Here is a 25,839-nt window from a genome sequence, read left to right as displayed (position 1 = left end):
GCAACAGAGAGTAATGTCCAATCATGGCAAACCTAGCTACTCAAGCATTTAACTTTTCTCCATATTGATGATTTCTTTTATAGAATGCTATAAGATAGTATAGTACATATTATATTATACATTATAGATTATATATATATCATATGCAATGTACTATAGGCAATAAATGTAAATACTAAACAGTGACCCTAATGATCATTGTAAATTTACATTTCATATTCCCTTGGCCTTAGTACTTCCATCCGATACTTTATTATTATTTTTATTGTGTTGTCTTTTTGCCCTTTTTTTTTTTCCCAAGATTTATTTATTTGAAGGCAGAGTTGAGAGGGAGAGAAAGATCTTCTGTCTGCTGGTTCACTCCCCAAATGGCCTCAATAGCCAGAGCTAAGCTGAAGCCAGGAGTCTGGAACTTCATCCAGGTTTCACTTGTGGGTGCAGGGGTACATGTACTTGGGCCATCTACTGCTTTCCCAGGTGCAGCAGCAGGGAGCTGGATCAGAAGTAGAGCAGCTGGGACTCAAACTAGCACCCATTTGGGACGCTGGCTTAACCTACTGGCCACAACACCAGCCCCATCCCTTACTTAACTGCGGATAAAGCAGAGTATAGCAATGTCAGAATCACAGTAAGATGGTGTGGAAGGGAGGTTCACGGTGGCAACCATGAACAGTAAATATTCGCAGGGACTCATGGGACAACACGGGTTGTCAGAGGGATGTGCTGCTAAAGCCATTGCCCCTCTCATACCCAGCCACGAGCCTTGGGGAGGCAGCCCTTCTCTGTAAGTGAACACGGTTCTCTCTGGATCCCTTGGACTCCTTCTGGCCCTTTTTGTAGCTCTTGAGAGCTCCTAAGGAAGTATGGGGTTCATGAGAGCGCAGTGTGATGATCCTCCTTGGACACATTCCCATACGGAAAGTCAGCAGGTGGGCTGCCAGTGGAGAGCCTTGCTCACTTCCATATCTGGGACTGTGCAGCTTGCTGGCTCTGGGGCTGACCAGTGTGCTGCTGTCAGCTGTCCAGCACCACAGTGGGCTGTAGAGGGCCGCCCCCTCCGAACCAGGCTAGAAACCCTGTGGCTGGGCAAGTGCCGCATCAGTCTCCAGTTTTGACCTCCATCTCCTAGCCGGTTTCTGCATCTGTGAAATGGGTGACTTCGGAAGATTACCGTGGTCTCATTGAGATCAACAGGAAGGATCACCACTTTATGACTTCTTCACTTTTCCAGTGGTGAGATTCATTGGTGTAGTGTCCATCTGTGTGGGTCTGGAATCCCTGGGTACGGGATGCTCAGTGGGAAGCTGGCCTTGGGCTTCATCCTACAATTAATCAGACAACGCTGGACACAACACTTAGCATCATTGAGCCTCCATTTCTAAAGCTATAGAATAAAGGAATTAGAATTAAGTGATCTCCAGGGTCCGTTTCAGCTCTAAAATTCTAAGTAGATCACTGAAAGTAACCCACGGGCACCATTTAAGTCAAGGGCTGATGTCCGCAGAAACCATAAGAAACGTGTCCTTTAATCAAAGGGGACACACTTATTAAGCACATGTCCCTAGCACAAAACAGTCGATTCCAGTGTGTTAATGCTTACCCAAGCTCATACTGCATTCGGCATCCAGTAGCTGTGTTAACACCCGTGAATTCATCTTGACTGTTTAGTTCCAACTCTAACGGTCCTAAGTGGGCCTGTAGAAAATGAAATGGTTAGTATCTGCTCACCATAGTTGTTACCTTCTGGAATTTCTTTTTCTTTTTCTTTTCTTTTTTTTTTTTTTTTTTTTAAAAGGCAGAGAGAGACAGACGCAGAGACAAGAAAGACCCAGAGAAAGAGAGCTCCCATCTGCTGGTTCACTCCCCAAACGTCCCGCAGTGGCTGCGATGATCTGGGCTCAGAGCCAAAAGCCAAGAATGCAATCCAGGTCTCCCCTGTGGGAGGCAGGAACTCAGTTATTAACCCAGGGAATGCACTGGTGGGAAGCTGGAGTGGGAATTGAATCAAAGCTCTTGAGTGAGGGATGCGGGTGGCTTAACTGCTAGGCTAAGTGGTTAGACACATACCTTCTGGAATTTAGTATGGAAAGTTAACTTTAAGTAAGTAGTTACTTTACAAAAAATGAAAGAGGAACTCAACACATCTATTTTCCAAAGCTATATAAAAGTAAAATAGAAATATTATTTATTTTCCATAGGAGACTTGCCTGAGGTTCTTGAAACAAATCATAATCAGGCCAACTTTTTACTTCTTCAGATGTTTTATATAGAATGCCATTTGGCTTCTCAATTTGTGATGCCTTTTTTTTTTTTTTGTCTGTGGCCCTTCATTTCACAATTTAGCGGAAGTGGTAATTAATGAAAACATTTGGTTTTGAAATGCTTATTATTTTCATGTAAATACAAAGTTGAAAAATGTAAACTTCCATGTCTTAGGACCTAAGACCTTCCTGTTGTACTGTGACGTCCTATTGGAGCAGTTCCTCTTGAGTAAAGTCTTCCTGACCATCTTTTTAAAATTATATTATTTTTTAAAGATTGATTTATTTGAAAGAGTAACAGTGAGACAGAGAGGTGTTCCATCTGCTGGTTCACTCTCTAGATTCTAGCAACAGCTGGGGCTGGGCCAGGCTGAAGCCAGAAGCCAGAACTCCATCCTGGTCTCTCTCCCATGTGGGTGTCAGGGACCCAAGTACTTGAGTCATCATCTGCTGCCTTCCCAGTTTGCATTAGCGGGAAGCTGGATCGGAAACAGAGTAGCTGGACCTCGAACCAGCACTGCAACATGGGATGTGGGCATCCCAAGCATCCTAAGCCTAGCCTGCTGCACCATAACTGCCCCCTTACCATCTTTTCTTAAAAAGAAAAAAAAAAAGGCGTTGAGTCTTTCTTAGCATGTAAGTAGATTTTTGGAATTAGTAGTTATGTTAAATAAGGCAAAGATAAAGGCCAAAATAAAGACATGTGCAGATAGTTATGGGAGAACTAGAAATTATTTCTAGAATTATAGCAATATTAAAATAATCAAATGTTTAGAGAGAGAAAAATACAGGAAAAACATTTAGAGAGAGCCTTGGGTATCATACATATATCTATAAATGAACAAAGTTTATCTATAAATTTATAAGCATTTTGTAGGATTTCAAAAATTGTCCTACTTAAGGGCCAGCATTGTGGTGCCAAAGGTTAAGCAACCACCTGTGATGGTAGCATCACATATGGGTATGGGTTTGGGTCCCGACAGTTCTACTTCTGATCCAGCTCCCTGCTAATGGACTAGGAAAGCAGTGGAAGATGGCACAAGTGTTTGGGCCCCTGCCACCCACATGGGAGACCTGGAAGAAGATCCTGGCTCCTGGCTTTGGCTTGGTTCAGCCCTGGCCATTGCAGCCATCTGGGAAGTGAAACAGCAGATGGAAGATCGATCTCTCTCTCTCTCTCTCTCTCTGCCTCTCCCTCTCCCTCTCTGTAATTCTTACTTTCCTTTTTTTTAATTTTTTTTGGACAGGCAGAGTGGACAGTGAGAGAGAGAGACAGAGAGAAAGGTCTTCCTTTACCGTTGGTTCACCCTCCAATGGCCGCCGCGGCCGGCGCGCTGCGGCCGGCGCACTGCGCTGATCCAAAGGCAGGAGCCAGGTGCTTCTCCTGGTCTCCCATGGGGTGCAGGGCCCAGGCACTTGGGCCATCCTCCACTGCACTCCCTGGCCACAGCAGAGAGCTGGCCTGGAAGAGGGGCAACCGGGACAGAATCCGGTGCCCTGACCGGGACTAGAACCCGGTGTGCCGGCGCCGTAGGCGGAGGATTAGCCTAGTGAGCCGCAGCGCCAGCCTGTAATTCTTACTTTCATATAAATAAATCTCTAAAAGAATTCTCATACTTAAAGAAAATACTTAGTTTTATGTCTTTTAATACTAATATGGGATTTTGTATTATTATTTTTAATATGTCTGTTTTTGTTCTTCTGAAGATCACCAACAAATTCAATAGCTTTAAGAACAAAGTAAAATTATAGGTTAAAATTAAAGTCCAATCATGCATTTCATATGATTACAGAGCTGTTAATTAGTTATAAAACAGGCGCCAGTGTTCTCATTAGGTTAAGATGCTGCCTGCAGTGCTGCCTTCCCATATGAGTGCTGGTTCAAGTCCTGGCTGCTCCACTTCCAATCCAGCTCCCTGCTAATGTGCCTGGGAAAGCCGCAGAGGATGGCCCAAGTACTTGGGCCCTGTCATCCATGTAGGAGACCCAGATGGAATTCCAGGCTCTTGTCTTTGGCCTGGCCCAGCCCTGACTAATGTGGCTATTTGGGGGAGTAAACTAGCAGACGGAAGATCTCTTTCCTTCTGTCTCTCTAAATCTGCCTTTCAAATAAAAAAGTCCTTTTTTTAATTAGTTATATAAAATAGGGAGCTTTAGATCTCCTCAATCAAATGCGCGAGTCCTTGTAGTATATCTTTTTAAATAGCTTTTTTCTTGTTTGCTTCTACTTTAAAATACTTTTAATCAAAATAGTACATGTACAGGTGTCTAAAATAGCCCAATTCATAGCAACAGAAAGTAGAATGAAGTTACCAGGAGCTGGAAGAAGCAGGAAACAGGGAACCCTTAAATGGGTAATTTCAGATTTGTAAGATGAAAATGTCCCGGAGAACTGCTTCAGAACAACGTAAATGTACTGAGTACTACTGAATTATAATTTAAAAATGGTTACGATGGTAAATTTTATGTATTTCTTACTATAGGTTTTCAAAATGCATAGATCTATATAAAGATCAAATAGAATTCACAGAAAAAAATAGTACAGTTCCTCCATATTTATTCTTTCCAGCCTGCTATCTAGAGGCAGACATTGTTTTTGTTTTTATTTTCCATTTTTTAAAGAGTTTGTTTATTTGAGAGGTAGAGTTACAGACAGAGAAAGGGAGAGAGAGGTCTTCTATCCACTGGTTCACTCTCCAAATGGCCACAACGGCCAGAGCGGAGCTGATGAGAAGCCAGGAGCTTCTCTGGGTCTCCCACATGGGTGCAGGGCCCAAGGACTTAGGCCATCCTCCACTGCTTTCCCGGGCTGCAGCAGAGTTGTATTGGAAAAGGAGCAGCTGGGGCACGAACCAGTGTCAATATGGGATGCTGGTGCTGCAGGCAGAGGCTTAACCTATTATGCCACAGCGCCAGCTATTTTTAAAGGTATAATTTAGGTGAAGTTTCCCTTTTTTGTATATAGTCCCACAAGTTTTGAAAAATAATACTGAGGATGCCGCCAATGTGAAATAGTTCAGTCACCCTCAAACATCTCCCTTCCTGCTCCAAGGTGCTGACAACTTCTGATGTATTTTCTGTCCCGATCCCTCTGCCTTTTCTAGAATGTCATAGAAATGGAATCATATAGTTTGCAAGCTTTTGAGTCTGGCTGCTTCACTTAGCATAGTATATTTGAGGTTCATCCGTGTTCTATCAGTAGTCATTTCTCTCTATTGCTGAGTAGTACTCCATTGGGTGTATCATGGTTTGCTTATCCATTCCTCAGTTGAATGACATTTGGGTTGTATCCAGTTTTGGGTGATTATGATAAAACCCTTCTAAGCATTCAAATGCAGGTTTCTGTGGTAGTGCTTTTATTTTTCTGGGGTAAATAAATTGAATTGGGTTTACTGGGTTTTATGAAGCATGTGTCCAATTTTATAAGCTTCCACAAAACTGTTTTGCAAAATGGTTTTAGCAGTTTGCATTCCCACCAACAATCCTGGAGTGTTCCGGTTCCTTCACCTTTTTATCAACATTTGGTATTTTCAGGTTGAAAATGTTTTATTTATTTTAGCTATTTAATAAATGTGTAGTGGTATCTCTTTATGATTTTAGTCTGCAGTTCTATAATGAGTAATGATGGTTAGGGTTTTTTTTGCCATGCATTTATTTACCATCCATAAATCTTTGATAATATGTTTTTTTAAGTCTTTTGCTGGTTTCTTTTATTGATTTGTTTTCTTGTTGTTGAGTTTTGAGTTCTTCATGTATTCTAATATAAGACTCTTACCAGATACGTGGCTTGCAATATTTAATTTCTGTACCTTTTTTTTTTTTCATTTTTGTAGCATTGTCTTGCAAAGAAGAGAAGTCTCATGTTGATTCAGGCAGTTTATTGATTTTTTTCTTCTCTCATGGATATGCTTTTGTTATATCTAAGAAATCTTTGCTAACTCAAAGACAAGGTCTGAAAGATTTCTCTTATGTTTTCCTATACAAGTTTTATAATTTTAGATTTTACAGTTAGGCCTAGTGATCCATTTCAAGTTAATATTTCATATAGTGTGAGGAATGTACCAAGTTGGATTTGTTTTGTTTCGTGCATATTGTTATCCAGTCATTTTAGCATCATTTGTTGAAAAGTGTAGCTTTCCCGCATTGAATCGCCTTTACTTCTTTGTTGAAAATCAATTTGCTGAGTATGTCAATCTATTTCCAACTTCTCTGTTTTGTTCCATTATTCTGTATGTCTGTGCTTCCACCAGTATCGCACTGTCTTAATGAGAGTAGCTTGGCAGATATGGAATACCTGCATCACAGAGAGAGAGAGGGAGAGAAAAAGATATTTCCCATTCCCGGGTTCATTCCTCAAACAGACCTAACAGCCAGGTCTGGGCCAGACCAAAGTCAGGAGCTGAGAACTCCATTCTGGTCTCCTGCATGGGTGGCAGGGACCCAAGTCCTGGGCCGTCTTCTGACCCTTCTCAGGCACATAAGCAGAGAGCTGGATCAGAAGCGGGACTCAAACTGGCATTTCCATCTGGGATGCTGGCATGGCAAGCAGCCACCTAACCCACTGTGCCACAACACCGGCCCCTATGCTTTTTTATCATTCCATTTTATCCTTTCTTTATTGGCTTATTAGCTTTAGAGTTTGTAGAACAGACTGAACATTCCTAAAGTAAAATTCCAAAATCCAAAGTGCTCCAAAACCTGAAACTTACTGAGTGCCAACATGATGATGCCATGAAGTGGAAAACTCCACATCTGACCTCATGTGACAGATTGCCTTCAAAATACAGGTTAAATTTAAATCTTTCACACAGAAGGAAAATGATACTAGGTGGAAGCTAGTTTTAAATCTTTAAAATGGTAATTGACAGGGCTGGCACTGTGGCATAGTGGGTAAAGCCTGGTATAGTGGGTAAAGCTGCCGCCTGCAGCGCCGGCGTCCCATATGGGCGCTGGTTTGAGTCCTGGCAGCTCTACTTCCAATCCAGATCTCTGCTATGAAATGACCTCTAGTGTATGTATAAGGGATCTATGAAACATAAATGGATTTCCTGTCATAACTTAGATCCCATCCCCAAGCTGTCTTCTGACTTATATGCAGATAATTCTAAAATGAGATCTGAAACATTTGTTGTTCCAAGCCCCGTGGATAAAGGATACTCAGCACGTGCACATCTTTAAACATCACCGTCTACCAGCCGTACAGTAGGATGCTTTTCTTCCCCGCTCCCTGTCTTTGTTTTTGACATACATTTTACTTCCCCATATATTTTTTAAAAGGTTTATTTATTTATTTGAAAGTCAGAGTTACACAGAGAGAGAAGGAGAGGTAGGGAGAGAGAGGTCTTCCATCCGCTTGTTCACTCCCTAATTGGCCGTAATGGCCGGAGCTGCGCTGATCCGAAGCCAGGAGCCAGGAGCCTCCCACGTGGGCGCAGGGGCCCAAGGACTTGGGCCATCTTCCACTGCTTTCCCAGGCCATAGCAGAGATCTGGATTGGAAGTAGAGCTGCCAGGACTCAAACCAGCGCCCATAAGGGACGCCGGTGCTGCAGGCTGTGGCTTTACCCACTATACCAAGCTTTACCCACTATGCCACAGTGCCAGCCCTGTCAATTACCATTTTAAAGATTTAAAACTAGCTTCCACCTAGTATCATTTTCCTTCTGTGTGAAAGATTTAAATTTAACATACCCTGCAGTGCAGGTCTGCCGACAATGAGCATTTTCAGGATCTGTGTATTTGACGAAGTTTTAATTTTGTTTCAAAATTTTTAAAAGCTATTTTCGCTGGGCATGGAATTGCAGGTCGGCAGGTGGGAGTTCTCTTCCCACACTGGAGGGACGCTGCCACAGCATCGTCTCTCTAGCGCTGACTGCGAACACAAGGCTGCCCTCGTTCTTAGCTTTGCTGTTCTGTACCCAGTCTGGGTCTTTTCCTCTGGCTAAGATTTTCTCTTTATCACTGGTTTTAGGCTATTTGGTTATGGTAGGCCTGGTAGCTTTCTTCATGATTCTCTTGCTTGGGGTTCAGTTGGCTTCTTGTCTATGTTGTTTATTGTGTTGTTAAAGTGGGTTTGGGGAAGATTGCCATTATTTCTTAGATATTTTCCCCCTCTTCTGTTCTTTAAGGACTTCAGTGCAGGTGTTTGGTTGCTCGAAATTATTGCACAGCTTCTTGTTGCTTTGTTATGTTGTTTCACTTTTTGTCTTTTATTTTGGATAGTTGTTATAGCTAGAATATTTTATTTTGGATAGTTGTTATAGCTAGAATATTTTATTTGGATAGTTGTTATAGCTAGAATATTGCTAACACTTCTCTATTGCTAATCCTGTGTATTTTTCTCCCCAAACATTGTGTATTTCATCTTGATAAACTTAATTTGAGTTTTCTTTATAGTTTTCACACTGTCCTTAATATGCTAATGTTTTTCTCTGCCTTCTTGAACATATAAAATATAGTTATAATAACTGTTTTAACGGCTTTGTCTACAGAGCCTATCATCTTTGTCATATCTGGGTCACTCTGATTGATTTTTCTCATTACGACTCATATTTCCTTGCTTGTTTATGTGCCTGGTACTTCTTATTGAGTGCCAGACGTTGTTAATTATGGGATGCTGGAGACTTTATTTTATTAAGTATGCTTGAACTTGTTTTAGTTTGAGACAAAATTAAGTAACTTAGAAATATGTTGGCCCTTTTTAGGATCTCCTTTTAAACCATTTTGTAGAGGACCAAATGCCCTTTAGTGTAGGACCAACACCCCCCACTCCCCCTCACTCCCCCCCACTCCTCCCCACCCCCACCCCCACCCCTGTCTTCAGGCAATATCCTCCCAGGGGATGGAAGTGTTTTCTTCTTCGCTCACAGGGGCGATGGCACCGAGGATCCCCGCCCCGACTCCTGGAATCTGTCCTGCTGCCTGTGGGCGGGCTCCTTTCCTCCTGGTGCCAGGCCAGCGCCAGGAGTGCTCAGCTGGAGCCTTTACTCTCTCTGCGTCTCTCTTTTACTTTAAACTTTTTAACATCAAAGTGACACAGGTGCATACCTAAAGATCAAATAAAGTGAATAGAAATGAGAATTCGCAGCTCCCTTTTTTCACTCCTTCAAGCTTGTTCCCCTGAGGCAGCCACTTTTTGATTTTTGTTACTTTTCTCATAATTACCTCTCTCTTCATATATTTATCCTTATACTATTTCTTGATTTGTCAACTCTAAATGTCATAGTGAAGGTGCACAGTAGATTACAATTTAACACTTTAAACTTTCCATACCATATGAGTGTTCTTTCTACAACCTTCCCTATAAAGTTAACTTTTAAAAGTTATGGGGCTGGCGCTGTGGCGTAGGAGGTTAAGCCTCTGCCTGCGGTGCGGCATCCCATGTGGACACGGGTTCAAGACCTGGCTGCTTCACTTTCCATCCAGTTCCCTGCTAATGGCCTGGGAAGGCAGTAAAACATGACCCAAGTGTTTGGGCCCCTGCACCCACATGGAAGACCTGGAAGAAGCTCCTGGCTCCTGGCCTTGGATGGCCCAGCTCAGGCCATTGTGGTCATTTGGGGAGTGAACCAGAGGATGAACTCTCTCTCTCCCTCTCTTTTGTGTCTGTAACTCTGCCTCTCAAATAAATAGATAAATCTTTTAAAAAAAAGTTAACAGAAAACTTAAAAAAAAAAAGGTAAATTTTATGAGCATTCCATTTGTTTTCTTGCAAAACTGCCTTTGCATGTTATCTAATTGTTCCTTTATGTACTGAACAGTAGCTCCCCTGCCCACTGGCAGTGCTCAGAGGTGTTAGGTAATCAGTATGTGTGTATGCCTGGAATCTTCTGTCTCCCCCCCAGCATTGCAGACCAGGGACAGGCCACCTGCTGGTTAGGCTTGCTTGGTGTCTGTCACCCTCTAGGTGACACCATGCAGCCTGCTGGTTCCCTTCTTTATCTCATGTATCTGAGTCTCTGCTTGCTATGTTCCAGGCCTTCTTTTCTCTCTTGATTTGCTCTTCCATTTTGGTGTCTGAATTCTCTAAAAATGTGTTGTTGTTTAAGATTTAATTTATTTACTGAAAGGAAGAGGGGAAGAGAGGGAGAGACACAGACAAGGGGTGAAAATGTTTTTATTTTACCTTAACATTCAAATGATGATTTGGCCCAGTGAGGAATTCTAGATTAAAAAAAAAAAAAAAAAAAAACCTTTATCTCTCAGAATGCAAAAGGCACTTTGTGCATTGTTTCCCAGCAGCCAGCAAAAACCAGTGTGATGCTGGTTCCTGTGTTTTGGAAGCTTCTAAGATTGTGTCCTTATCCTCCTATATGAAGTTTCAGGACAACGTGCTGTGCTGTAGGACTTTTAACACGGCTTTGCAGTGGGCATTCGGTCATCTCATTTAATCTGGACACTTTCACACTCTTCAGTTCTAACAAATTCTTCAGTTCTGTCTTTGATAACTCCTTTCCCTCTGTTCTGTGTTTTTGGAATTCTTCCTATTTTGAATTGGGACCTCCTAGATTCATCCTTTAAGTCTTTTAAGTTGCAGTTTCCAATATTTTTTTTTTTCCCTTTTGTTCGACTTTTTGAAAGTCTTTTTCAACTTTTCTCCCGACATGTCTATGGAAATCAATCGACATTTAAAATACGACTGAATTTAGCAGCTTTGTCTTTAGATTTATTTCTTGCTTCTTGTTCTGACATCATGTGGGGCCCAACACTAAGACATTATTTGATGTTTATCTGTTATGTTTCCTTTTTAATTCACAGATAAAATTGTATGTTTTTATTGTGTACGACGTGCTGCTTTTAAGTACCTGTACATCATAGGATGATTAAATCTGGCTAACCAACACATGCATTCCTTCACATAGTTCCTTCTGTGGTGAGAACACTTAACATTCAGTCTTTGCATTTTTCAAGAATACAGTTTATCATCATCAACTGTTGTCACCATACTATACGACAGATTTCTTCAACCTGTTCTTTCTATCTAACTGTAACCACATGAAAGAGCTTCCCAAAGCTCATGGAAAATGCACATTACCTTTTAATTCCATTTTTCCTTAAATGTTTTAAAGCCTCCTCATATGTCCTTTGACCAACGTCCTCCCTAGCCATCCCAGCCACTGGCAACCATCATATATTCTCAACTTCTATGGGATCAACTTTCTTAGATTCCACCTGCAAGTAAGGTCATGTAATACAAATATTTGTCTTTCTGTGCCTGGCCTATTTCACCTAAAATTCATCTGTATTGTGGCAAATGACACAATGTTGTCCTTTTTTGTGGCTGAATAGTATTTCACGGTGTGTTTGGTTTGTACCACATTTGGTTTAACTGGGAATGCTGCAGTTCTGTTTGCTAAACCCGGTACCCTTGCTCCCAGCAAACTAACAAAGTGGAGGTGACCTGGGAGTCCCCAGAGAGCAGGGATCTAGTCAGGGCAGGGGGATGTGCCTTAGCTACCTTTCTGGCCATCATTTTAGATTTGCCAGGAATCTGGACAGGGGAAGAAATGGGTTGTCCTGTCTGGGTGGGGGGCTCCCACCTATAGCCGTCCTGGCCAAGTCGGATGAAATTTGGAAGAAGAGCCTGCGTCACTCACGTAGAAGTACAATGTCCCTGCCTCTGCTGGCTTCTCCTCATATCAGTACGTGGGGTGAGTGGATTGAAATCCATCCCAGAAGGCTTTTAGGTAGACAACAGCAAAATACCCCAACCTCACCAGGCTGGGGTGTTTCCTGTGCTCCACATTCCCCGCCCCAGGAGTGAGATCCCTCTGTCTCTGCTCGTGCGCCCACAGCGATGGCCGCTGCCTTCCTAGGTCTCGCCTGGAGGCGCTGGAGTGTTTTCCTGTGCTGGCTGCAGGTCTTTGGTGATCTCTGAGCAGGCACAGGACTCAGAACCTTTCAATGTAGCTGCAGCTGGTTGTGCCTCAGACATTTCTAATCCAAGCATTTTCTTGCATTTTTGTTTGCCTTCTTTTTAAAATTATGTCTTTTGGCTTCATATAAAATCTCATTTTAAAGGAATCTAGCACATTTCTGTGAAAAGACTTGATTTCTAATCCTTTTTTTTTTTTTTGGTTGTATATCCTTTGGCCCAGCGAATTCTCCAGAAGCATACACACATCACACACACTCTGAAAGATGTGTGTATAAGGATATTTCTTGCAGTTTTATTTAAAATAGCATATTGGCAATAGCCACTATATCCTTGAGTAGGGAAATGGGTTGCGTGAACTGGGGTTGCTTGTATTTGCTTCTGTTGCTCACTGCAGTGGATAATCAGTTGAAATGGATGAAATAAAAATATAATCAGGTTATTTCTGTTTATGTTCGAGAACAGCATGAATAAATAAAATTCCGTTAATTCAGTAATCTTGTAAAACTCCAGCTGGGAATCACAGATTTGTTTCCTTATATGACCTTGGTGGTTTGTGCTTTGCTTAGCTCTCATTACAGCTTAAGGTGGCTCTTCTTTAGTACTGTTTTTTGTGAAGCTGACATTCAGTTAAAATAGGCAAATAGACTTTATCGCACAGTTTTAGTCATAACTTTAAAAATATAGAAACTATCATGTAGTAATTAATATTGTTTAGCATTCGTAGATATGGGGATCACAGGCCTGATTCCCAAATTATTATAATTTTTTAGGCTTCAACTTACTCGGTTCCATTTTACTGAAAATGGGTGCTGCCTTCAGAAAAATGCATGTAATATAGGACAATGCACATAAGTTTTATGAATCATAGATATACTACCAAATACTATTGTTTACTTAAAAGCAAAGCCTTAAAGTTTGGAGCATAATATGAACCTTATAGTGAAAAGAATTCTTATAGATGTATCTAGTTTGTCACACTTTGCTTTTTAACAAAGAGAATTATTCTCTGCATCATCTAGTACATCACTAGATTTGGCTCCTAATCCCTCCAGACCATTTGCAAACAGTTTTGCCCTGCAGGTTTTGGGTCAACTTAAAGACTGTCTAAAAGGGCCTAGGGCAGTTTTAGGAAAGGATGCTTCTTGAGAGAGGGAGAGTACTCGTTTGGAGGCGAAGGTTGTATGTATCACATGTGTGCTGGTGTGTGTGCAGAATATGTATGTTCTGTGCTCAAATTCTGTGTTGGAATTTGTGATGACAAAAGATAGAAACTTGTCTATGGCTTTGGAGAGGCCTCCCCACACACTTTGTGGATTTTTTTGTTTTCACAGTAGTTTGCCATTAGAGGGCAGTATTGTCGAGGTTAAATTTTTCGTTCCTGTATTGCATTGCAAACTGTGTATATTTCAAAAGCAGTCAAGTAAAGTTCAGGCCTTAGATTTATGGTATATTAAATTGTGACCTTAACTGGCGCATCCAAGTTAATAGAGGAAATTTTGTAAGAGTTTAAGCTATTTGACACACAAATCTCTTGATTTTTGTCTTGAAGAAGGGAATTTTTTTGTCTTGGAGAAGGCAGTTCTGTTGGTCTGCCTGCCCCTAGGGTGAAACAGAAGTGAGCCTGCGGCATCTCTGGGCTATTTAACTATTTTCAGCCTCCATCAGGTGCCGAGGACACTAGGTGTTGTGGACACTAGGAACAGGCAGAGACTGACTTCAAGGGGTCGTGTGCTTTCAATAGGCTCCTTACACTGTTCCAATCCTATGAAGGCTGGTAGGATCCAGTCTTAGAGGAAGGCCCCGTAATTGCGACAAAGTCGCCTAACGACTTACTGACAACAGATCTACGTAGTATTCAACCTGCGGATCGACTTGTCTAGCTATAAAACGGAAGCAGGCCTGTTTAATTACTGGTGAGGAAGTACCGTCAGGGATTTGCAGGGGCGTTTAGGGAAGATCCACTGGATTCCGTCCGCTGAAGGCCTTTCTGGCTATTTTTATATGTCTAGCAAAGAGGATATAGATTTGATAAAGGTAATAGCTCTCAAAAAACTAATAGGATTTCCCCCTAAAATTGACTGGTATTCATATTACATATGTATGTACCTGCAATACAATTATTATCCTGATAAAGAAAGCCGCCTATAAAATCCTCCCATCCCTGTCGCCTGTAAGAACCAGATAACTGAAATCGAGACACTCCAGCTCCTCCAAGTCTTTAGCAGGAGGACTGAGCATGCCCAGTAGCTCAGACGGGTCTGGTTGCAAATAGGAAGCTTTCGCCGTTCAGCCGCCGCGGGGACGGGCAGCTCCCAGGACGGGGTCTGACTCCCTGAAACGTAAGCACGTGCAGGGGCTCGGGGGCCCCGGAGTGTCCTGCCCGAGCCGCGGGCAGGCGTCCCGAGGCCGTGGGAGCGCCGGCGGCCCCGCACCCCGGCCCCCGCCGAGCGCGGCCTGGGCCAGCCCGCCCAAAGAGCGGGATCTGGAGACTGGGGGCGGGGGCGGGGGAGAAAGGCCGGGAAGCGGGCGGAGGGCGGGGAAGGCGAGGGGCGGGCCCAGCGGCGCGCTGGCCAATCGGCGCCGCTCCTCCCTGCATATATTTTGCACAGAGACCGGGAGAGCGGGTGTAGATCCGAGTGGATCCTGGCCGCCTGTCTGGGAGGCTTCTCCGCACAGCTCTGGATCTGCATCTCCCCTGGCATCGCCAAGCCCCAGAAGCCGGGTGTCTTTAAATTAGGGCTGCTGTGTTCTGCTTCTCCCTGGGCTGCAGAAAGCGCGAAGATTTTTAATCTAGCTCGAACAAAGCTGCTGGTGTTCCCTTTTTATTTTTTTTTCTTTTAAATTTTTTTTTCCGTGAGGGTGTTTTTGGCTGCAATTGCATGAAATCCCAATGGTGTAGACCAGTGGCGATGGATCTAGGAGTTTACCAACTGAGACATTTTTCAATTTCTTTCTTGTCGTCCTTGCTGGGGACTGAGAACGCCTCTGTGAGACTTGACAATAGGTAAATGCCGGCTGGGGTCGGTTCTTTGCATTTACTCTTGAGATGCTTGTAATAATGCAGGTGGAAGATAGCCAGGCTAATTCCTTTGTCCATGGCTGAGAGAGGACGGTGCCGTGGCTGTTGCTTTCTGAAAGGTGCCGAATAGCCGTGCTTCTGCAGGTCCAGCCAGAGCGCAGGCTTTTCCCTACATTATGTAATTTAGCCCTTTTGTGGCTCACTGAAATAGGGAAATGCCTGGATGTTTGTTCGAGAGCGGCTGGTGTTTTCTGGACAACGATGATAACACTACACAGGGACTGACGAATATTCAAAATAACGCTAGCGAGATAGCATAGCTGGGCGACCCTTATTTTTTTTTAACCTAGGATATTTCAAATTCCATTTATCGATGATCCATTTGCTTTCTTATCTTTTTCAGCTCCTCTGGTGCAAGTGTGGTAGCTATTGACAACAAAATCGAGCAAGCGATGGTATGTACTGCTTTAAAAAAAATCATTTGTCCTCAGCGTGGGCACAGCGCACGCACACATACACACACAAAAAGCAGGCTGCCTTGGGGTGGAACCCGTAGGTCCCCGAAGTTCGGATGCGGTGGACGCCGCCTCCAGCCCTGGGAGCAGGGCCGGGGCTGCCTCCGCACACCGGGGCGCTGGGGGAGAGGGGCCCGGGGGCGGTGGAGGCGCTGGGCCCTGGCCGATTCCCTCCAGCCAGAGGTGCTGCCCGGCTGCTAGGGGAGCGCCTCCAGCGGGTCCCGGGCACGTCTGTGGGGACGTGGCCGGCCTAGGGAGCCGGAGCGGGGGACGGGCCCCCGGTAGTGGGGATCCAGGGGAAGGGGCCCCCGACCCCCAGGCGCTGCGCACACGCATCCCGCCCCGAGAAGAAGAACCCGAGAAAAGTTTTGTGTTCTCAGCCTGCGCTTGGATTTCTCCTATTTTTTTTTTTTATTTCCGCCTCGGCCGTCCCTTTGTTATTGGAGCAGCGCCTGTGGCTCTTCTCACGGGATTCTCTGCCCACTGTTGCTAGGCAAACTCCGAACCTTTAATTCGGGGCTATAAATAACTCGGGCTCCCATTGGCCGCGCCGGCTGCCCAGGTTTCTGTGATGTCAGCTTAATCACGAAAAAGGGCGGGGGTTGGGGGGGCGGCTGGGGTGGAGGGAAGAAAATGCGGCAACATGCTCTGTAGGAACTGGCTGCAGCCGGTGCTGAGGGAGGCGGCGCCGCCCCGGGCGGAGGGAGGGGCGTGGGGGCGGGGGCGCCGCGGGCTGCCCGGCCGGCCTGGGCCCGGGGCGGGAGAGTCCCCGTGCCTTCTGCCATCTCCGCTGGCGAGCACCGCCCTGTGCATTCCTGGCTGACGTCTGTAGACGGAGGCATAGACTCTTAGAGCGTGTGATCGCGCGCACAGGGCGAACTTAACTACTGTACAGTTGTGGAAGGGCTTTTCAATGCACGGGCAAGGCCGGATATGCGAGTGGTTAGGGGGAGCCAGGAAAACTAGGATGTTAAAAAAAAAAAAAGTCCAAGTCCAAGGAATCGCCAAGTTGAACAGTTTCTTCTTTCTCTCCTTGCAGGATCTGGTGAAAAGCCATTTGATGTATGCGGTTCGAGAGGAAGTGGAGGTCCTCAAAGAACAAATCAAAGAACTGATAGAGAAAAATTCCCAGCTGGAGCAGGAAAACAACCTGCTGAAGACACTGGCCAGTCCTGAGCAGCTCGCCCAGTTTCAGGCCCAGCTGCAGACTGGGTCGCCGCCGGCCACCACGCAGCCACAGGGGACCACACAGCCCCCTGCCCAGCCAGCGTCCCAGGGCTCAGGACCAACCGCATAGCCTCCTATGCCCCCGCAGAACTGGCTGCTGCTGTCTGAACTGAACAGACCGGAAGATGATGTCCTAGGGAGAATCCGCCTCCACAGTCACCCATTTCATTGCTCGCTGCAAAAAGAGACGTGAGACTGACATATGCCATTCTCTCTTTTTCCCAGTATTAAACACTCATATGCTTTCGGCTTGAAGAAATTTCCTAGTTGGGTGAATGAAAGGTTGACCAGAGAATTAGCATGGATGTACTGGGACCCCGTGCAGCTTGGCAGATACCTGAGAAGTGGCCTAATTCACGCTGCGGAGCCGGGCGCCTTTCCATCCCTGCCCCGCTCCCCACCCCCCGCTCCGAGAGCCTCTCTCCTGCCTGCACGTAGCGTTCCGCATGGGGTCACGAGGGGCTGGAGCTCCCCACTGGACTTTCCTCTCCTCTCCCCAGGAGGGACCCGAAAGGGAGGTCCGAGTGACTAGGACGAGGGGGAACGTAGCTCATTGTACAAATCGACGACTGTCACCTGAATCCACACAATAGTACTGTGCCTCTTAAAACAGTGGATGACACAAAACCATGAGAGTGACAAGACAGTGACAGGTAGCTGGGACCCAGGCTATCTCTCCAGGAAGGTTGTTTTGCTTATTGTATATTTGTGTATGTAGTGTAACTATTTTGTACCATAGAGGACTGTAACTACTATTTAGGTTGTACAGATTGAACATGTAGACGTTTCATTGGCTGGCTGAAGAGGTGTGAGTTGTCTTTTATATAGAAATTGACATAAAGGCTACATGACAAAAATCACACCTACAAATTGTCAGAATTTGGCACACAGTTAGTCACTTTGTGTAATCTGAAATCCGGCTGCTGAGAGTCCCGAAGCGAATCCCGGTTCCGCTGAAGTCTTCGGGTGGAGCTGGTGAATGATCAGTGCTAGCTAGTGAGAAGGGTTTCCCAGGAGGGTTCTGCATATTGCCTGTATAGTAGTTCTATGCGTATGTTTCTGTGCATGTTCTCTACACAGTTGTAAGGTGTCACTGTATTTAACTGTTGCACTTGTCAACTTTCAATAAAGCATATAAAATGTTGATAAACAAGTGTTTCCATATGACAGTGTTCTACAGCCCTAACCAGGCACACGTTAAAACCTTTTGGCTCGTGGAAGTCCTGAAGGGGAGTGGTAGGGTTGGACCAGGTAGGGTCACCACCGATGGTGTGATTGTGGAAATCGACTTTGCCTGGTTCAGCCGGCGAGGGAAGAGACTGAGTGGAGGAGATGCTCGAGGTTCTTCTAGCTACTGTATACTTTGGGCAAGCAGCTTAACCCCTTCGGGACGACCTGGGGTAGTAGCAGAGAGAATCCTAAAGTCGCCCCATGACTTTAGGAGTACATGGGGATGTTAGTCCCAGTGTTTACCAAACTGAGAGGGAAAGGAGTCCTTTCTGTGTGTAATCCCAATAAATGACTCCAGGATCAAAAGGTAGAAGTCGGAGACGCCGGTTTGTGTTTTCACAGCTCTGCCACCCTGGGTTGGGATGTCTTTCCTGCTGTGGAAAGAGTTTCCAGCCCCTGCCGTGGTGGTTTTGTCTGAGCAGAACTCAAGAGGATTGCAGTCATTGCCCGTGCTGGGTCCGAGGTGGGACCGGATTAGCGAGGGAGGCCCTCTCTGCTGATTCTGCGAGACTGCAAAATTGATCCAGGGGGAAATCCAAAGCAGACGGGCCCCTGAGCGGTCCCGCTCGGCTGTAGGAGCGGGGTCGCCAAGCCAGCGAACAGGGTGGGCTCAGCTCAGGACCTCAGCAGCAGCCCTCAGGCACGTGGCCATTAAGGGGTGCCTGAGCGCGCTCCAAGGTTTACTTAGGTCCTGTTCCTGCGAGGCCTTAACTTTCAAATCTTTCCTTTCTCTAGGGTGGGGCTGCTGGGCCGTTGATGGGACACTGGTTTGTCAGAGCTCCTTCAGGGGGATCGTGGGAGGCTGTGATTGTGGGTAAAGCAGCGGCACGGGCCTCCTGTTCAAACAGCAGATCACTCACTGCTGTAGGCTGGTGACAGGTGCTGTGTTGGCTACTCGGGCCAGGACCTAAAAAAAATCTTCGTCATAGTAGTTGGAAGGTTATACGAATGGGACTTAAACAAGGGGGTTCTTACTCGTATGTGGCAGTTAGATTTCCTCTAGAAACAAAACCACAGTGAGGAGCAATGCCTAGCCATTTCATCTTTCACGTTGTTGATGAAGATCCTTCATACTGTAGGTGCCAACTGTGGGAAATTTGAAACATGTCAATGTATTATTAAGATAAAGGAGAACTGTATTTTCTAATATTTAATGGAACTCGGGGTCCTTTTATTAAAAATGTGAAACCTCCATGAGACGTTGAAAGCGGACTGTTGTATACATACAGTAAGAATGAATCACTAAAGTCAAAAGATGGTTTTTTCATACATGTTCCTCATTTTAGAAATTAATAAACATACTCTAAATGATTGGAAGGCGATTTAAAAAGGCATTTTGCCACGTGTATACTGATGTGATCAGGCTGTGTTGGCCTGTGGGTTATTACATAATTGATTGTATCACACTTATGTTCTCTGGAGCAGGAAAGAATTTTTAAGGGGAAGGGAATGTTGTACCAGCACTCGGTGTTCATGACATCAGTTGTAGGAGAGACCGCTGCTCACTGAAGGAGAAACGAGGAATTTTACATGACTTTAATGAATTCTGCTTCCGCTTCAGATTGACAGTGTTCCTAATTCTGTAATTCTGGGCTTTTTTGCATACTGTAAAATCAAAAATTTTTTCATTATGTGATTAATATGCTGGAGTCAGTTTCAATTTTACATACAAAAAAATGTAAAAACTAATTATAACTGAAATTAGAAGCGAACATGAATTTCAACACAGACACCACTTGGCCCTTTGTGTAAAACAAGTGGGGCCTGAAACATGACTGCTTTCAGAGGTCAACTTCAAATCCACATGGACAGCAGTCAGACATGGAGGCTGAGAGTGGAGGAAGCCGGAAGCCGTCCACCACGCCAACTTGGAAGCAGATGATACCATAAGGCGTGTGTGCTGTGGGAGCAGGGCCCCAGCGGAGAGCCAGCCTTGGGCTTGTGGGGCTGGCTCTGTAGGAACCCATTCACCTCCGGGCGAGGAATGAGACCTCCTACATCTGCCTTCTGCCCTGCGAGCAGGATTACATCACGTCGTGAAGATTCTGTCCTGCCACCGGTGCCCAGCTCCTCCGCTTTTCACTACAACTTTCATTCCTCCACCAGGGGAAGGGCTGGGGGTATGATGTTTCTCTGTATGCATTTAAAAGGCAGAGTTACAGAGAGAGAGGGAGAGAGAGGTCTTCCATCCGCAGGTTCACTTCCCAGATGGCTGCAATGGCCGAGACTGGACCAGGCTGAAGCCAGGAGCCAGGAGCTTCATCCCTGTCTCTCCTATGGGTGGCAGGGGCCCAAGGACTTGGTCTTCCTCTACTGCTTTCCCGGGCCGTGAGCAGGTAGCTGGATCGGAAGTGGGGCAGCTGAGACTCAAATCGGGACCCATATAAGATGCCAGTGCTGCAGGCGATGGCTTAACCCACAACACCACAGCACCGGCTCCTCATTTAACTTCTTGGACTAAACTGAATTTGGGTTTTAATCCTAGCCCTGTCAGGTCCTAGCTAAGTGACAGCAGGCTGGTTACTCGTTGCTCTCTGCTTGTGCGAGAAATGGGGACGGGCTGTCTCTTAGGGTTTGGTAAGGCTGCTGCCGTAAAGCCGACTCCCAGAGCTGGCTACAGTGTGCAGGGAGGGTTAGCCATTACCGTCACTTCTGAGTCATTCAGCTTCTAGTTTGTGTCTGTTTACACATTGGATTTTGTATTTTTCATAGGAACAGCATCGTGGCAGCTTTGTTTACTAATAGCTTTTGACTTAGCATTTGATAATCATGGTGGCTGTTGACTTTTTTTTTTTTTTTTTTTTTTTTTAGGATTTATTTATTTGAAAGACTGATAAAGGTGGAGGGTTCCATCTGGTGGTTCACTCCCTAATTGGCCACAAAGTCTGGGGCTGTTTGAGGTCAAAGCCAGGATCCCGGAGCTCCGTCCACGTCTTCTGTGTGTACATGGCCAGGACCTCAGTAACCTCAGCCGTATGCTGCTTTCCCAGGCTCATTAGCAGGGAGCTGGATTGGACTGCCCCAGGATGCCAGCCGCTTGTGCTGGCTGTGCAAGCTTTACTATGAAAAGGTACACGGGAGAAAAATACCCTTTAGAACATGGACAGAAATGCCCTATTTCTTCTGTGGCTAGGAAGTAACACCAAAAGGCAGCTGTCAGTTAGAGAAGGCATTGGTTGGGAATTGTGGTCATATTTTGCAAATAATGTTGGTAGAAGTAAATAAGCAGTCCTAGGTTGGGGGTCAACAGATCTGAAGTTATCAGCTTCGTTATGGAAACACCTCAATGTAAAACAGTGTTAGGAACTGCCAGACAGGCCTGAAGTCATGGGGCTCAACGGTTGGCCTCAGTCAACTGCTACCAGAAGACGGAGTGGCCATTTAAAAGTGTGCAAAATAGGTGTTTGGCATGCCCTGTCTTTCGGATATGTCAGAAACTGCTTGAGTGAGTGAGGGTCGGGTCGGAAAGAGGAAGTTGCGGTGATGTGGCTTTGGAGGGAACAGCCGCCACTCGGCTCCATCCAGCTGTTTGCTAGGGGAATTCAGGCACCCTGTGGCCACATCTCCCAGTGTTTCAGGATCCAGCGTTCTGTCTGGAAATTCCCGACCTCTCGATGCTGTGGAGACCACACAGAGGCACACCCAGGAAGCTGATTTGGTCCGCAAGCCCGAAGTTCTCTGCTTTCTATCTTCTGTCTCCTTCCCTCAGTGGCCACTCACCATTCAGCTGGAACCAAACCAAGTCAGAAAGGGAAAGAGAATGGCCACAGCCGTCTGGTAAGCTGTGTGTAAGTAAATGTATTCAAGAGGGGTTATTGAGCATCGTCTACAGGCTGCACACCTAGCTAAGTTATACCCCCATCCCCCTGGGGCAGGTTTAGCCAATGGGTGAGCGCTGAAATGACCAGACACTTCAGTGTCAGCCTGTGGGGAGATCGTTCTCAGGGATCTGCTATGCCCTTTGCCCTTTCACCAATGGGATGGAGAAGACCTGGCGACCTTGGAGGTGGCAGAGACTTTGTCAGCCTGAGCCCCAGAATGACTGCAGGAGCGTGCCTCCCCACCCCCCACTGCCCCAACCCCTAACCTGGAAGCAGGCAGTACAGTGCCGTGAGCAGGGGGCGTTTCAACCATCAGCCATGTTTAGAATCTCCTGCTTCAGTGGCCAAGCTTAGCTAAGATGGAAATAGGTACCCAGAAGTGTGAGGTTGCTGTCAAAAACCCTGAACCACGAGGTATTCATTACACTTGGGGCGTGGGGTGATGAAGCTAAAGGTAGCGAGAGAGACTGAGACCCCGCACAGCTTGTAAAACGTCTGCCTGTGATACTGCAACGGGCTGAGCATGTGCCGCGGAGCCTACTGCCCTGAGGAGCCAGAAGGCCAGAGATCTCTCATGCCTCACTCTTCAGCAAGGAACTCCTCGTTGTGCTGCTGCTCCTGTGGTTTTCAAGGAAGGTGGGCTCAGGACAGAATATGTCAGCTTGTAAGTAGAAAGGAAGGAGAGACCTTGACTGGGTCCTTGGAGCCTTGGCCTTGGCAATGGCCCTACTGCAGCCGCTGTTGAGATATCTGAGGAGCGAACCAACAGATGGGAAGAAGGAGTGCCCTCTCTCTCTCTCTCTCCTCTCTCAAAAATAAATAAACAAACAAACAGGAAGGACATTAAAGGTGCAGAAATTTGGTGTTGCCTAGAATTGGAAATTTGGGATAGGCTCTAGCTTCTAGACCCCAGCGAGTTGGAGAGCGGACTAGACTCAGTTACACCAAAGCTTTTCAGTCACCAAGGTGCCTCACAGGTTGCACAGAGGGTGTGAGCTCCCATGGGTGCCTTTAGTTTCAGGTGACTCCCAGGGGGTCACCGTTCTGCTGATAGACCTGGGCCCCTCTCGACTCACTGTGAATTGTGAAGGGAGTGGGAAAAAAACCTGAAGAGTGCTGAGCCACAGGGTGGAGAAGGCTAGCCCAGGAGGAGGGGGCTGAGGAAGGACCCCTGGGCACAGCTGGCTGAAGGGCTGAGCCGCCAGAGACTAGGAGCCCGGCAAGAACGCGGCTAACCTGGAAATGCACTGGAGAGGTTCCGGGTCAGATTAGAAACAGGAAAACGCCCACAGACACCCACAAGAACGGGCTGGAACCAGCAGCCTCATCTCGGCCTCAACAATGAGGGGGTGAGAGGGAGTGAATGGAAGTCAGCAGTTTAAGCAGCGCAGCTAAGAGAGAATAGAGAAGTGAGTATACAGAGGATCGAAGACCAGGCTCTGGGGTATGCAAAACAAACTGTGAACTTGAACGAGGCAGGAGATCACTGAGTCAGCAGCTCCCGTAGCTCCCCTGGGAGAGCAGTGGGAGGCACGAAAGCTGTAGCATTGAGAGGACTGAGTGACAAACAAGAGATGAGGGCTGGGTATTGGGGCAGAAGGCTCTTGTACCCTGGCCAATGCAGACACTAGACAGTCACACAATGGGGACCGGCGCTGTGGCCTGAAGCACCGGCATCCCATATGGGCACTGGTTCTAGTCCCGGCAGCTCCTCTTCCGAACCAGCTCTCTGCTGTGGCCTGGGAAAGCAGTAGAAGATGGCCCAAGTCCTTGGGCCCACACGCCCACGTGGGAGACCAAGAAGAAGTTCCTGGCTCCTGGCTTTGGATTGGCGCAGCCCCAACCATTGTGGCCATCTGGGGAGTGAACCAGCAGATGGAAGACCTCTCCACCTCTACCTCTCTGTAACTCTGTCTTTCAGATAAGTAAAATAAATCTTTAAAAAAAAAAAAAAAGAGTCACACAACGGAATCACACCACATGAGAGCAGGACAGGGTCTCCAAACGGCCCCCTCTCTCGGCCTACAGGGAGGGGCACTGAATTCCGGGAGCAGAAGGTCACTTCTCAATCACAACACTGGAACCAGAGGGAGGAGAAGAGACAAGAGTCAGTGAGAGGCAGGGTGAAGAGAGGACGCACAGGCACTCATTCATTCACCCATTCATTCACTCGTTCATTCCTCTACTTCCTTCAACAAACAAGTTCAGCCCTTCTAGGTGCCAGGGCGCCAGTTAGAAAGGCGAATGAAAGGTGGGCCGGGGGCAGTGGGACGGAGGCGGAGGCGAGAGGGCATTCCCGCCTGAGTGTGGGAAGCTGGTTCCATCTGAAAGGTGGCCAGCGGAGGAGTCGGAGTTGGAAGAGGGAGTGGGGCCCCATGCTGGGCTGCCAGGCTGTGTGCCTGAGTCAGCTGGAGAGGCCAGGCTGTGAGGAGGCGGCCCGCCCTGGGGGTGAGCCCCTGAGTGACAGCTTCCCTCTGACGTCACTTTCTGATTGCACCTGTGGAGGCGGGACTGGGGCAGGGCCATCTCCCACCGGGCCCCATAGCGCCCCATAGCATACCACTGGTGTTCAAGGTTCCCGGGGTGAGTCAGGCTCGTACACCTAATGCAAATAACGAGAGACAGGGCCAAAATCACTAAGGGACAGTGTTGCGGGAAGCTCCCGGGGGAAGGGCGGTCGGAGGGAGGGAGGAGCAGGGTTTGCACAGCGGGTCCTGGAGGCACGCAACCCGAAGAGCCCTTGCTTTTTCTGATGGCATGGATGTCACGGCAGGGAACCGAAATCTGTGTTTTCTCTGATTTCCCTGCACACAGTCCCGGCACCTGCTGCAGTCGGCCATCCTCGTAGGAGGGCCTGTCATTTTAGTTCGTCGCTTTGCAGACATGAATAATTACTGCTTGAATGAATGGGAAAGGAGAAAGGGAAAACTCTGGAAAGGGCCTTGGTCCTCCCACTACTGGGGAAATCTTTTGTGACTCTGGGATTAGACACCAGAAGAGTTTTGGCGGACCCAAAACTCAGCTTCTTCCTTCAAGATTCTTAGTATTTGTGCCTGGACCCCTTAGCAAATTGGTGAGGCCGACGTCCCTCTCAATAAAATCTGAAATGTTAAAAAGTATACATGGTCCATGGGGCTGGCACTGTGGCACAGCAGGTTAACTCCCTGGCCTGAAGTGCCAGCATCCCATATGGGCTGCTCCTCTTCCCATCCAGCTCTCTGCTGTGGCCTGGGAAAGCAGTAGAAGATGGCCCAAGTCCTTGGGCTCCTGCACCCGCGTGGAAGACCCCGAAGATGCTCCTGGCTCCTGGCTTCAGATCGGCATAGTTCCGGCCATTGCGCCTAATTGGGAGTTAATCATCAGATGGAAGACCTCTCTCTCTCTCTCTCTCTCTCTCTCTCCCTGCCTCTCCTCTCTTTGGCTTTCAAATAAATAAATAAATCTTTAAAAAATATATACATGGTCCCACAGAAATCAGAATGATGTTAATACAGGTATCTGAATAGTTTGAGAAATTAAGGTTATAGTCCTAGCTCAGCTTGTTTCTTGACATGTTACCTAACAAAGATCTAATAGCAGGTCTCATTCATCACTGTAGTTTTGAAGCAAAGAATGACAGTTTTAGCTATCTGCCCAAGTAGGATAGGCCGGAAAAGATCTGTGCTTCCTACTGGTAACCAAGCCACAGAAACCACTTCCCAAGTCACAGACAGCCCCTTGGTTTGCTGGCTGCATTTGTTATCCAAGGAAACACTACGTGATGGCGAGAGGTCAGCGAAACAAAGACGCGTGTTTCTTCCCCCATCTGAGTGGGTGCGGCCACTGGGTTTCATCCCTAGTTATGGCCATCTGCCTCCTCATTCCTCGGCATCCCGACTGGTGATGATGGC

At 46.5% G+C, this 25,839-nt stretch overlaps 1 protein-coding gene across 9 annotated transcripts in view; it reads left to right on the top strand.

Moving 5' to 3' along the window:
• The window catches only part of TSC22D1 (TSC22 domain family member 1), a 122,411-nt gene extending 104,363 nt beyond the window's left edge, over positions 1-18,048 (top strand). For 6 of the 9 annotated variants that reach the window (XM_070048784.1, XM_070048787.1, XM_051850035.2 and 3 more), the window contains 2 exons: positions 15,560-15,611; positions 16,711-18,048. In XM_070048784.1, the coding sequence (XP_069904885.1) occupies positions 15,560-15,611; positions 16,711-16,968 (310 nt within the window). In that variant the 3' untranslated portion in view covers positions 16,969-18,048. Of the gene's footprint in view, positions 1-14,387; positions 14,477-14,734; positions 15,142-15,559; positions 15,612-16,299; positions 16,342-16,710 lie in introns of those variants that run through there. The other 3 variants (XM_051850039.2, XM_051850037.2, XM_051850038.2) reach the window with 3 other exon arrangements.
• Positions 18,049-25,839: the final 7,791 nt, after the last annotated feature.

This window comes from Oryctolagus cuniculus, chromosome 9 (genome assembly GCF_964237555.1).
Source record: "Oryctolagus cuniculus chromosome 9, mOryCun1.1, whole genome shotgun sequence".
Taxonomy (NCBI): domain Eukaryota; kingdom Metazoa; phylum Chordata; class Mammalia; order Lagomorpha; family Leporidae; genus Oryctolagus; species Oryctolagus cuniculus.
Note: the sequence above shows the minus strand (reverse complement) of the source record. Positions and strands in the feature narration are given on the sequence as shown.